The sequence below is a fragment of the Panicum virgatum genome, chromosome 9K, assembly GCF_016808335.1.
Source record: "Panicum virgatum strain AP13 chromosome 9K, P.virgatum_v5, whole genome shotgun sequence".
Classification (NCBI taxonomy): domain Eukaryota; kingdom Viridiplantae; phylum Streptophyta; class Magnoliopsida; order Poales; family Poaceae; genus Panicum; species Panicum virgatum.
The window spans coordinates 38,762,599-38,777,396 of record NC_053144.1 but is presented as its reverse complement, the minus strand read 5'-3'; the positions used below and the strand labels follow the sequence as shown (position 1 = coordinate 38,777,396).

The following is a 14,798-nucleotide window of genomic DNA, read 5'->3' as shown; positions in this document are numbered from 1 at the left end:
TGCAACACATGGAAAACCACCCACGGCATACAACGGCCGGCAAAGAGGATGTTTGCCGTGGGTCATTTGTCGGGCACACGGTAAAGGTTTTGCCGTGTGCCACGCTAGCTCATGGCAAAAAAAAAGTAGCCTTCACAGCCACTTGACGGGAACGACAACTTTGTCGTGTGCCAGGACGGGGAGGCACACGGCAAAGGCTGCACACGACAAACAATGGCAACTTTGCCATGTGCTAGGGCATTGCACATGGCAAAAAATGGAATCTTTGCCTTGTGCTAGGGCATTGCAAAAGGAAAAGTGGCCATACACCTTTTTTTGTGTTCAGTCACATATATGAAATCCCAACACTACTGGAAAAATGCACATTCGTCCGCGGCCGTTAGTACCAGTCACGGCTTTGCCCGGTACTAATGTGCAAATTTAGTACCGGGCCAAAGGAACAGTGGCCCTAGGAGCCTATTAGTACCGGCTGGTGGCTCCAGCCGGTACTAAAGTCCGCCACCGACAGGCCGCCACCGACAGCTAGTGACAGTTTAGTACCGGCTGGAACCACCGGCTGGTACTAAACTGCCGCGAGGAAATTTAGTAACGGCTGGTGGCTCCAGCCGGTACTAAATGTGGCGCGTTAGTACCGGCTGGAGGCCCCAGCCGTTACTAATGCGCCCACTAAAAATTGGGACCCTTCTTCCTCCCCGAGCCCGAGCCAGTGCCATTTCACCAGAGAAGCTCGAGCTCGGGGTTGTTCTTCCCTTAGAGAGTTGCCGCCATGCATTTGTTCTAGTTTTAGTAAGTGTTCTAGTTATCCAAGTACACCAAAGGTTTGCAACTTCATCCTCTCTTCGTTGATAGTCTTTATTCTTCATTTTATGCTCTATAGTTAGAGAAATTTGTGACTATTAGAAATAGTGAGGATGAGTATGATTTCTTTGATTTATGCAATGATTTGAGATATATAGAACCGATGACTTGAATGTGGGAGTAGGTTTATTAGCTAGGTTGAATATGAAAAATTTATAGACATATTTTTCAATCATTTTCTATATATTACAAATGACCGTAGCACATTTTTTATTTTTAAATTCAGATGAGCATGTGGATAGTAGAAATTTTTAGAATGAGTGTAGACAAAACATGTGATTGTAGTAGATATAACCATAATGTGGATAGTTAATTTTTTTATAATGAACTAATGAAAGAATTATAATAGATTTTTTTATTATGAATTGATTATTTTGACACTCTAATGATGTATTTATTCAGGCTCACATTGAAACTATCTATAAGCTAAAAAAATCTTTATTTCGAAACACTATGCGCTATATGGACGGCGCGAATCGGTTGGTCAGATCACCAGCACTTCCGATTGATAGAAGACAGCATTTGACGCAGTCAGTGTGGCTGTTGTTGCACTGAGAGCATATCAACGAGCACGCTGCCTGTACCTAGTGCTGTGTTCCTATTGACCGGAAATGTTGCTGTTGCGACTGGCCGATTGGTGACATCCTTGTACCGCACCGTGTGCCCCCGAAAGGCATTGTCATCACCGCAGGGTCGAGGTTACCGACATATACATTTTCCAAAATAAAGTTTTTTTTCTTCTAGATGGTTTCTGGATATTGAAAATAGTGTTCTCCTGGAACTGAAGGGTGTCAAAATAATTAGGAGTCATCATCCTCTCTTGTTTGATGGTATTTATTATTTGTTTCATGCTCTGTAGTTTGAAATATTTGTGATTTTTAGAAATATATAGAATGAGCATGATTTCTTTGATTTATGCATGGATTTGAGATGTATAGAATCCATTACTTGAATTTGGAGAAGGTGTATTGGATAGTTTCAATGTGGATAATTTATAGGGATTTTTTTAATTTTTTTCAAGTGGCATGGTTAATTAGTTTGGTATTTGTTATGTATTTAGTTGCATTATTTTGGCACTCTAATGATGTATTTATTCGGGCTCATATGGAAACCATCGAGAAGTTTAAAAAATATATGTTTCGGATCATGAATATGTCGTTAACCTTGATCCTGCAGTGAAAACACTGCTATTCGGGGCTAGCATCGATATCCACGATACGGTGCGGTATATATGAGGACATGATGAAGGAGTACGGTCTTGGTCTCAATTATGAAATCCACACCTTTTGAGCCAGTTAAGAATGAAATTATCCGGACCAAGGCCGTACTCCTTCATCTGGTCCTATTGTACCGCACTGTGTCGTGGATGTCAATAGTAGCCCCGAATGTCAGTGTTATCACTGCAGGGTCAAGGTTGATGACATAGACATGTTTCGAAACAAATATTTTTTCTTCTCGATGGTTTTAGAGAAAGTGAGCCTGAAACAAAGCCGCGAACATTGATTGCGCATCCCTTATGGCGTGGAACGATGTGTTCGTGTTGAACTGAAGAGTGTCAAAATTATTATAGTTTATAATTTATGTTTTCATTTTAATTCTAATAATTTGTTCAGATTTTTTTCAAGTGGTATGGTTAATTAGTTTGGTATTTGTTATGCATTTAGTTGCATTATTTTGTCACTCTAATGATGTATTTATTGGGGCTCATATTGAAACCATCGAGAAGTTTAAAAAATGTATGTTTTGGATCATGAATATGTCGTTAACCTTGATCCTTCGGTGAAAACTCTGCTATTTGGGGCTAGCATCGATATCCACGATGCGGTGCGGTTTATATGAGGACACGATGAAGGAGTACGGTCTTGGTCCCAATAATGAAATCCTTCATCGGGTCCTATTGTACTGCACTGTGTCGTGGATGTCAATACTAGCCCCGAATATTAGTGTCATCACCGCATGGTCAAGGTTAACGACATAGACATGTTTCGAAACAAACATTTTTTCTTCTCGATGGTTTTAGAGAAAGTGAGCCTGAAACAAAGCCGCGAACATTGATTGCGCATCCCTTATGGCGTGGAATGACGTGTTCGCATTGAACTGAAAAGTGTCAAAATAATTATGGTTTACAATTAAAATAATGTTGTCATTTTAATTCTAATAATTTGTTCAGATTTTTATATTTATTTGATTAGTTTCCTGAAATTTGTTTTGTTTCTTAATGAGACATATAATTGACATGTTATTAATATTACTTATTAGAAATGCCTTTGCAACATGATGCCTTTGAGCACTGAGCTACGGCTCAGGCAGCGGTACGCAATCAATTGGAGCGTACCGGTCATTCGCTTGAGTCCCACCCTGCAGAGCGTGTTGGTCTTGTTAGCGGTCGTATTCGTCGTTTGATTAAGAAAGTTTTTTATATATTCTCCGTTGGCAAAGAAAGCAGTAGATTTTGTTGTGAATTTAATGTCGAGTTGTATGGTAGTGATGATGATCGTGAGTTGATGGCTCTATATAATGCAAGACGTGAAGAGTCGGGCTGGCGGAATATGATCGTTCTGTGTCAAGACTTCGCAAGACAGTTCACGAGGCATTGGTCCAAAGATCTCATGATGAGTAGTTTGTATTAGGCAGCTAGCATGTAGTGTAATGTATATATTAATTTGGACTTCTATTTATCATGTTCTATAATTTAAGCATGTAGTGTAATGTATCTATTAATTTGGACTTCTATTAATTTTGTATTTCAATGTTAAATTCACAAAAATGGCTTTTGTATTTTATTATGTTATGTGCCAATTTAAATGATATGAATACAAGTAAAATAATGTTGTTACTTAATTAAAAATTGTAGATCGATGGACCGACAATGGATGTACGGCGACCGGTGCACCATGGCGTGGATTAATGGTCTAAAGTCTTTTCTCGATGCGGCGGAGGCCCACAAGTCATCGAAAGGTTTTATGTGTTGTCCGTGCTGCGTTTGCCAAAACAAAAAGGAATAATCTAAGAGGAGCACTCTACACGCCCACATTTATGAAAAGGGTTTCATGGATAACTATACTCTTTGCACCAAGCACGGTGAACCTGGAGTTGTGATGCAAGATGGTGAAGAAGATGATGATCTTAATATTGTAGACTGGGCTTATCTATATGAAGCGGGAGCCTTTGAAGATGAACCCATGGACGATGCTGAAGAAATGGACGAGGCTGGAGAAAATGCAGCAGAAGACCAACCACCTGATGAATTAGGTCATGTTCTAGTGTATTCACAAAGAGACTGCGAAACTTTAAAGGAGTCAAAGAAGTTTGAGAAGATGTTGGAGGATCACAAAAAATTATTGTATCCAGATTGCAAGCAGGGGCTTAAAAAGTTGGGTACCACACTTGAAATGCTGCAGTGGAAGGCAGTTAATGGTGTCTCCGATAAGGGATTTGAGGAGCTACTTGGAATCATAAAGAACATGCTTCCAGAGGGAAATGAACTGCCCTCTACAACATACGAAGCAAAGAAGGTTGTTGCCCTCTTGGATTGGAGGTACAGAAAATTCACGCATGTCCTAACGATTGTATTCTCTATCGAGGCGAAGAATATGAGAAACTGGATGCTTGTCCTGTCTGTGATGCAAAACGGTACAAAATCAGGAAAAATGATCCTAGTGAGGTCGACGGGGAGCCCGTCAAGAAAAAATTTCCTGCTAAGGTGATGTGGTATTTACCAGTAATACCACGTTTGAAGTGCTTTTTCAGAAATAAATCCAATGCTAAATTGATGCGGTGGCACAAAGAAGAGCGTAAGCAAGATCAGATGCTGAGACACCCTGCGGATGGGTCTCAGTGGAGAAACGTGGATAGAGATTTCCCAGATTTTGATAACGACCCAAGGAACATAAGGTTCGGTTTAAGTACGGACGGAATGAATCCATTCGGCGAGTGGAGTAGCAGTCACAGTACATGGCCTGTGACTCTATGTATGTTCAATCTTCCTTCTTGGCTATGCATGAAGCGGAAGTACATGATGATGCCGGTGCTTATCCGAGGCCCAAAACAACCGGGCAATGATATTGACGTGTACCTAAGACTGTTGGTTGATGAACTTTTGCTGCTGTGGAAGGAGGAAGGTGTACGTGTTTGGGATTAGTACAAACAGGAGAATTTTGACCTGCGAGCATTGCTTTTTGTTACCATCAATGATTGGCCTGCACTTAGTAATCTGTCCGGACAGTCGAATAAGGGATACCAGGCATGCACTCATTGTCTAGAAGAAACCGACAGCTTGTATCTAAAAAATTGTAGGAAGGTCGTGTACATGGGTCATCGTCGATTCCTTCCCCTCAACCACCCGTTAAGAAGAAAAGGAAAACATTTCAAAGGGGAACCAGAAACTCGTGCTAAGCCTATATTCCGAAACGGGAAGCGTGTTTTCTCGATGGTGAAGGATGTCCATGTCATGTTTGGAAAGGGCCGTGGAAGCAAACAAGTTCCGAATGATGAAAACGGCCATGCCCCAATGTGGAAGAAGTCCATACTATGGGAACTCCCATATTGGGATGTCCTGGAGGTCCGCAACGCAATCGATGTGATGCACTTGACGAAGAATCTTTGTGTGAACCTGCTATGATTCCTTGGTACGTATGGGCAGTCAAAAGATATACTAGAAGCAAGACGTGATTTGAAAAAAACAAAACAACGAGAAGACCTACGTCCTGAGAAGAGAGAAAATGGACAGCACTACTTACGTCCTGCTAGCTATACTCTCAGCAAAGAGGAGAAGAAAGCATGTTTGATTGCTTGAACAGTATGATGGTACCGTCCGGTTACTCCTCGAATATGCAGGGAAGAATTAATATGAAAGAGAAAAAGTTCACAAACCTAAAGTCTCATGATTGCCACGTTTTGATGATCCAATGGCTTCCAGTCGCGTTGAGGGGTATTCTACTAGAAAATGTAAGATTAGCAGTGGTGAAGCTATGTGCCTTTCTTAATGAAATTTCGCAGAAGGCAATCGATCCAAATAAGCTCACAAGGCTACAGAATGATGTGGTCCAATGTCTTATCAGTTTTGAGATAGTCTTTCCACCTTCGTTCTTTAATATTATGACCCACCTCCTGGTTCATATTGTGAAAGAGATAAACATTTTAGGCCCTGTAAATATATGCATATATATACATATGTATAATAGTATATACACTAAAACACATTTGACACACTAATATAACAAATTTTGAACTCAATATGATAAATTAAGTACTTAAATAGCAAATTTATCTATTTAAAGGCTTTTATTGAATTTATTGCACATAAAACATATTTAAACGAATTGAAATACTTTGAATTTAGTGCAAAAACTAATATTTATTAAGATTAACATATGTTTAACGATAATAATATACTTTTGCATGGTGAAAATAGTACATATATCTATTTTTTAATCGTTTATTGAATTTTATTGCACATAAAACATATTTAGATGAATTACAAAATAATTACAAAACTGAAAAAGGCAGAATCATTTTGAGCATTTAGTACCGGGCCATGGTTGCAGCCGGTACTAAATAGCCTCCCAAAATTTTCCCGCCTGTTGGGGACGTTTAGTACCGGCTGGGGCCACGACCCGGTACTAAACGGGGCAGCTTAGTACCGGGCTGTAGCACCAGCCGGTACTAAACTGCGCAGAAGGCAGTTTAGTACCGGGCGCAGCCATGGCCCGGTACTAAACTGCCCCTCTATAATGGGGGGACTTAGCGTTCGTTACCATTCCCCCCCCGACGAGATTGATCGAAGCCGGCCGCCGCCCGACGCCGACGCCGCCACCGCCGTGTGGCCTCCTTCGCGCGCGTTGCCCGAGGCCCTCTGCACCGCCATCCTCCGCGCCAGCCTCCTCTGCGCCGCCCTGCACCGCGGACGTCGGCCCCGCGCCCTCCCGCGCGCACTGCCGCCGCCCGTCGTCGTCCCCTCCGGCGCCGGCCTCCTCCCCCGCGCAATCACCTCATCCGGAGGTGTCCTCCGTCGCAGCCGCCGCCCTCCGTCCCGACCGCCGCCCCTCCGTACGCCGCCGCCGCCTCCGTCGACCGCGCTGCGCGCCCCCTCCTCCACGCTCGCTGTGCCGCCGTCCTCCTCCGCGCTGCGCCGCAACCCGTGCCTCCGCCGCGCCGCTGCCCGTGCCTCCTCCGGCGCCGAGCAGCCTCCTCCGCCCGCACTTCCCTCCGTCCTGCCTCGTCCCCGCCGCCGCACCGAACCGGCACCTCCGCCTCGCGCCTCCCCGACGTGAGGCCTCTGGCTGACGTCAGCACGACTATGTGCTGACGTCAGCCATTTTTTAAATTAGTTTAAAACAGTATTCTATTTTGTAAAAAATTGAAGTAAAGTTGTAGAAATTTTAGAAAATTTGTAGAAATTATATATATTTTTTCAAATTATAGTAAATTTGTTGAAATTTGTTGAAAATTTGTAAGAAATTGGTAGATATATACGTAGAAATAATGAAAATAGTAGGAAAATGTTAGAAATCGATACGCACTAGTGAAAATTGTAGAAATTTGTTGAAATTTGTAGAAAATCGTAGATATTTGTTCAAAATGTAGTAAATTTGTTGAAATTTGTAGAAAATGTATGAAAAATTATGGAAAATGTAGAGGAATTATGAAAAATTATGGAAAATGTAGAGAAATTATGGAAAATTTTGGAAAATGTATGTAAAATTATGAAAAATGTATGGAAAATGTAGAGAAGTTATGAGAAATTAAGGAAAATGTATGGAAAATTATTGCTTAGGTATATTGTACAGAAGTATGTCTTTATATCTTGTAGTAATTATGGATAGTGTACAAAAATATTATATATTGTAGAAAACTTCATGTCTTTACGAGCTTCACATTTATTATTTTATTTTGTATTTTTGAATTGTGTATGTTATGAAATTTATATGATGTAAATTTTGTCTTGTACAGCTTTATCTATCGAACTTCTAATTTTCTTTGTAAATTTTAGTTTGCTATACTATAAACAGGTGTAATTAGTAGAAAATCATTGATAATTCAAGGCACATTTTATAAAATTCCAGGGCACATTGTATAAGATGTATATGATGTAAATTTTAAAAAATTTGTCCTTGTATGCGTTGTGCGGCTTTATCGAAGGTGCACTTGTAATTTTTTTATACATTATTAATTAGTACAAAATTGCATATCAAACATATGTTGATTCACATAGGAAACGAAATGGAACCCTTTCGTCGTGATGACGATGAGGCCTTTCTTGCGGACATAATTGGTACATGCACGCACCACAACAAAGAGGATGCTGCCGAGGACGATGGCAGCCAATACCTTAATGATACTGGCGATGGCGATGATAACCAGACGGAACAAATGACTGTGCAAGATGATAGCGCAGAGGTATATACAATTCGTGCTTATATATATAAACATACGCATTAATTCTGTATGTAAGTATAATGCATACTAAATACATATTTTTTAAGCATCCGGATCGACTAGGAAACCAAAACGGAAACGAGGGTCGAAGAAAATCATGGAGGGGCACACTATTATCACTTCATTGCATCCTGACGGTGAACCAAAGTCTCCGAAGGGTGTGAAGACGACTGGTGGTGAATCAATGTGGATGTTATGTCAGGGACCACATTCCCATTAGCTTCAACCTATGGAAGAAAAGTAAAGCCACAGATATCGATGCTGACGTCATTCCCGAGACCGAGAAAGAAATGTTATGGGCAGATGTCAAACGGCACTTCACCTTTCCGGAGGACAAAGAACAACTGTTTAAGGATTGGTTCATGAAGAAGATGGCTATTGCTTTTCAGACGTTCAAGACAAATTTGAACAAAGATTATGTTAAAAAGGGACTCACGCCGGACTTTGAGAAAAACTTCAAGAATCAACATCCTTATTGGGAGGCATTCGTGCAGTACAAGTCATCCAAGGATAGCGAGAAGAAGACAGCCCAAGCCAAGGAGAATGCGAGCAAAAAGAAGCACTTCCATCATCTTGGGCAAGGAGGATATGCGTCGGCGATTCCGAAATGGTAGAAGATGGAAGATGATCTCGTTGCCAGGGGAATCGTACTGGCGACTTTCAACTGGCCATTTCGAGCAAAACATTACTTCTACGCTCATGGAGGCTCATTGAATATGGAAGATGGGTCGTTCGTCACTAGCGATGCCATAAGGGAAGCGGCCGACAGGCTCGATGTGGCACTAAAGGCCGTGTCCGAAGGCAGCTTCAAGTCAGACAGAGAGAAAGACAAGCTAACGTACGCTCTTGGTACACCGGAACACACAGGATGTGTGCGAGGCATGGGCGTAGTTCCATGGAAGCATGGTGTAACAGCCCAGGGGAACAGTGCCGGGCGGGCACTGTAGCAAGACGGGTTACTGTAGCTAGAGTACTGTAGCACGTCGGCGCTGTTCATCCGCGGGAATTGTCCCATACTGAAAGTTGGTTGAGAGCCAGACCAATTTAAATACCGAGTCACGGGAAGCTAATTAATTCCGGATCGATCCTTTTTGCGCGAAGCGAGGACGAAAGCGCAAGGGGATTAATTAGTAGGTGTGGTTTACTCAACTTGAAGAGTAGATCTTAGCCGTTATCCCGGGCCGGGTTGTTACACATGGCTTCAGTGGCGAAATAGAGGCGTATCGAAGCCGACAGAGAAGAAAGGCTGAAGTAGCAGAGAAGGTGTGTGCCCTTTCACTTTTTGAGTCACTTCAACTAGCCAATAAGTGTATATATCTAACATTTCTTGTATCCATATGTATGTATCAACAGTTTCCACTGGATCCTACTTGTGATCGAAATCGATCGGTCCCGAGTTACTGTGTGGGACTCCTTGAATAAGCCACCAGAATTATATCAAAATCTCGTAGACATCATGCAAAGGGCATGGTCTCGGTTCCTCAAAACACAATTAGGAGTCGTGTCAACACCGACTGAGCTTGAATTCAACCATAACAAGCCGGTACGAATATCGCACATCTACTTTCATTTATTCAAACAGCATGAATATTTGATAACATGTATATATGTATATAGTGTTTGAAACAGAAACAAGGAACCAACCTCTGCGGATACTACGTATGTGAGAACATGCACTTTTTTTGCTGAGAGACCAAGAGGGTGACACAAGAAAACTTCGAAGTACGTATAACATTAGTAACAATTTCTTGTATCTAATTCCATGCATGTACTAAATTAAACTATTGGTGTTTATTTGTTGTTGACAGATTTGGAGACTGAAAGAGAACCTCATCGAACCGGAAAGAATCAGGGCAATTCAAGAAGGACTCTGTGGATTCCTGTTGGATGAGGTGATAAATCCAAATGGTGAATTTCATTCCGATCCAAGGATAAGTGTGGCTCGAGCTGATAAACTCAACAAACGCCACAAGAAGGATGCCGGTGCCGATGACGATGCAGATGATTAGAATTATTGAAGAATTTGTCAGAAAAAACTTATGAGAATTCATACTTGTAAATATTATTGTCTTTTATCCATGTATGTATATAATTTCTAACATTTCTTTTATCCATGTATGTATATAATTTTTTTTATTTGCTTTGCTCCATATACAAATACGAATTCTAGATATGAGTACGAGTACGAATACACAAACCACTGCGAGTACGACTACTAATACTAATTAATTGAAATTGAAAGGAAAAGAGAACAAATATAAAGCATCAAAAAGAAAAAAAATCATTTAGGGCCTAGCTGCTGGCGTGGCCAGCAGTTTAGTACCGGTTGGTGTTACCAACCGGTACTAAACATGCCGTTTAGTACCGGGCCATCTGACCGGTGCTAAGTGCGTGTGCACTTATTACCGGAGGAGCGGTACCGGTCGGGAAACCGGTACAAACCGGGGGTTCCCGACCGGTACTAATGAGAGATTTTCTAGCAGTGCAATCAAATAAACATTATAGGTAGTTCATATATATCACAACAAATATTACAATAATTTCATAAATCATAATATGCATCACATGCAATCCATATAAGCACTAGTAGTTCATACCATAGTCCATACAATAGTCGATATAAGTCCAAATGCAAAGGTAGCATATATGTTCATGCAATAGCAAGTCCATACAACTCAAGGGGCAGGTGGCAGTGGCGGCTGCCCCCACGGTGGCTACTACGAGTAGTGCTGAAGGTAATATCCTCAGTTAGGAGGTGGCCACAAAGGAGTATGAGCCGGCAATGGAGGTGACATGTCTGGATTGATTGGCCCGTCATTGGATGCTGCCGATTGAGGCTGCACATAAGTGAAGATATTGTATGTGTTAGACAAGATTTAAGTTAGAAACATTCAAACTGAGTCATTGTAGCTTTATCCTAAGTTGCAAGCATTCATATTATGAGAAATGAAACTACAAGCATTATCGTCCTAAGTTCTTAGTCATTATTTCTAAGTCATTGTAGTTATATCCTAAGTCATTAGTTCTAAGTCATTGTAGATTTATCCATCATTCAAATTGCTAAATCACTATGATAAATGAAACTAGAAGGTTGTCAAGTCACTCCCAGGAGTAGGAGTAGCTGCACGAAGAGGAAGAGGAGTCAGGGTGAATGGTGGTGGCGAAAGACCCATCGCTGAGCCCAGAGTATGCATGTACTTAAGAGCCGATCCAGTTTCTGGCATTCGGCCTCCCAAGTCTACTGAAACTCTTTCTGCATCCTCTCCCGCTTGGCCTGTCACATCGCCTCCGCCGCCTCCTGTTGTGCTTGGAGCTGTGCTTGAAAGTCTGCTTACATCTGGGCCTACAATATTTGATTGCACGGTAAGAACACAAAACAAACATATGTAAAAATCAAGGAATGACGGATAAACAGAAATATGCTTCAGTGCTGCCATCTGGATCTCTGTAGTGTTTGGCCGTGGGCGTATGGCCGGGCTTGAGCTGGTGCTCCTAGCTTGAATCTGCAAGAGAGTTGGAGTATTGGTTGTGTCGATTGTTCTGTCGCCAATCCAGAATCGGCCATGCTTCTTGCCTCCTCCCACCCTCATGACGATTTCTCCATCAATGAGCTACGTGCTTGGGTCAAACTCCCTTGCCATTGAGTTGTACTCACTAAGGCGGTTGTGGACGGCCGCGTTGTTGTACGCTTTGGGCGGGTCCTCCGGGTGCTACAGCTCCAGCACACGGCAAACACCTGTAGCACATGGCAAACCCTAACAACCGGCTCAAACGGCGTCAGCGTGTCCATGTTTGCCATGTGCCTTGGGCTAGGCTCACAGCAAACTGGACAATTTGTCCTGTGCCTTGTCTTCGCCGTGTGTGTGTTGGGATGTGGCACACGGCTAATTAGCCTTTTACCGTGAGTTTTGTTTCTGCCGTGTGCTTCTCTTGCAGCACACGGCAACTTAGCTGTTTCCCGTATTGATGTGGCCAATGAGAGTCTTTTCGCACCCCCACTAATTTGTTTAGAAATGCACTCTTCATGAAGAGGAGAGTGCACTTTAAATATGATCACTTTTTAGGTGCTTCATGATAATGTTGTGAATCAACATGCATTTGGTCGGACATTTTTGAGGTAGAAAATATCATGATTTCTCACTTTAAAATAAGTGTATCTCTGTATAAGTATGTATGGTGTCAACATCTGAGGTCGGACTTTTATCAATAATCCAAAACATGTATAGTTTTCCATATGTACAGTTGTGCCTTGGGGTTTAACTGTCCCATCGCCACTGGAGATGAAATGTAGCGAGTTCATTTGAATCAAAAGCAATTTGGACGACTCCTGTGGCAGCTCGCCATGAAGCATCTTTCTTTTTTCAAAAAGAGTTGTGGAATCTCTGCCCAACACACAACCCTGATGACCTTGACTCGTGCAAATTCCTCCAGCTTTGATTCTACGCATTGCAGTGCATGCTTGTCACGGTCGGTTGTGCAGTATTGCTTCCAGCCATGGGACCTTGTTGTCACCATCACTGAAGCTTCACACACCTTCCCTTACCCAATTGGGAAAAACAATCGAGCCTTCTCAAGAACATTCATTGCATGTACATATGCAAACACAAAACGGAGAATGGTTGTGTGAGAAACCAAATCACCAACTAGACACTAGCTAGTTACTTGAAATGAGTTGAAGGTGAAAGAAAACAAGACCACTTGAATTGGCACCAAACCCAAAAGTGAGCAATTTATTAATTCAATAACCATTTGATCTCACACGCATCAGCATTAATTAGTCATATACAGCGGTCAACACAACACAACAATAGGTGCACATGTTTGAACGAAGAGGACAAAACCACACATATGCTCTACATAGTTTCTCACACGTATCTTATAATTGTACGCACACGAATACGTATACGTACAGTTGTCAGGTTTAGTAGAGAGTAAAGTTTAATCCTTATTAATCAGAACGGGGCGCGGTAGTTTAGCTGGCCGCAGTCAGCGATGATGACGGGCCTCACCGTCCTGCCGCTCATGGAACCGGCCTTCTCGATGGCGCGCACGGCGTCCATCCCGTCCTCGACGCGGCCGAACGCGACGTGGCGATCATCCAGCCACGGCGCCTCGGCGAAGGTGATGAAGAACTGGGAGCCGTTGGTGTTGGGCCCGGCGTTCGCCATGGACACCACGCCGGGGCCGTCGTGCCGGACGGCGCCGAGCCCCTCGTCGGGGAAGTACCGGCCGTCTCCGATCGCGGACTCACCGCCGGTGCCGTTGCTCGCGGTGATGTCCCCGCCCTGGCACATGAACCCGGGCACCACCCGATGGAACGGCGCGCTCTTGTAGTGCAGGCGCTTGCCCGACCACCGCCCGGTGCCGCGCTCGCCGGTGCAGAGCAGCCGGAAGTTCTCCGCCGTTTTGGGCACCTTGTCAGCGAACAGCTCGATGACGACGCGGCCCACGCGCTCGCCGCCGATGTTGAGGTCCAGGAACACCCTGGGGTTTGTTGGGTTGCTCCTGGTCGGTGCCATGGGAGAGATTGACAGAGATCGAGCGTGTTCACGGGCAAAACTTGCTAGAGAGCGAGACTTGTGCTCGACTTGACTTGAGGCTACTTGCCTGTAAGGAGGTGATGATGGCTATATATAGAAGTGCAAACGGACCTTGGAGAGAAGAACGGCTTTTGAGATAAAGAAGATGCTTACAGACAACTGTATGCCCACTGTGGTATATATGCGTGCGACAGGCTTTTCTAACTTTGACCTCTAATGTATGCTGCTCCGTTCATTCTAGTTCGGTGCTTTTATTGACCTTTCACTATTAGTTATAGCAACCATGTATCATTAGACCACAGTAAATAAAATTACGAAAACTATTAAAGTTATTTCAAGTCAAATAATATAATGACTTATCTATTTTTAAGGCGATAATGGCAATGTTTGTATGTTAGAATTTAGATCAAATAATTTCTAGAGCATCGCATGAAATGAAAAATGACGTGATCAATACTTGACTGAAAAAATGACACCATATCCTTTTTTTCTTGAAAAAGTCTTCAGAAATTGCCACTTTATTAATCACTGCTTCAGCCTTGGACTGTTGGGCCGCAAGCCGAATACTCACTGAAATAAAAACTTGCAATTACTTTTTTTTTAATTCTCACATGCGTGATAATTAAGGCGAACATATTTCTCGTGGTGCTATGATTCCAGTTTCTCCCGAGACATGACAAGTTCTTTTTCTGTGTTTCTTGTTCTCCTTGTGGCCGAAATAGGGATATTCAAGCTCACACGACACCCCTGTCGTCGCAGAAAACTTGTGCAATACAAATGCAAAAGTTGGATTCTGATTCGAAACCCCTTAACATAGGTGTAGAGCATATATCGGAAGATGACAATAATTTTTTTCTGTGAGAATATATCGAACACTAGTTTCATTGGGCTACTGTATACGGCTATACGCCAGAGGCACCTGCAGTATATTATTATGAGAGTTTGGCTAATATACAAGGTAGC

The 14,798-nt window shown here is 42.7% G+C and overlaps 1 protein-coding gene across 1 annotated transcript; it reads right to left on the bottom strand.

The window, feature by feature from the left end:
• Positions 1 to 12,998: 12,998 nt before the first annotated feature.
• On the bottom strand, positions 12,999 to 13,923 carry LOC120651332 (peptidyl-prolyl cis-trans isomerase-like). The gene has a single exon (XM_039928812.1). It carries the CDS (start codon positions 13,812 to 13,814, stop codon positions 13,248 to 13,250), a length of 567 nt encoding a protein of 188 aa, XP_039784746.1. The 5' UTR covers positions 13,815 to 13,923; the 3' UTR covers positions 12,999 to 13,247.
• Between the last annotated feature and the right edge of the window lie 875 nt (positions 13,924 to 14,798).

Coding starts and splice junctions, on each gene's coding strand:
- LOC120651332 (XM_039928812.1), bottom strand. CDS start 13,814: ATGGCACCGACCAGGAGCAACCCAACAAACCCCAGGGTGTTCCTGGAC.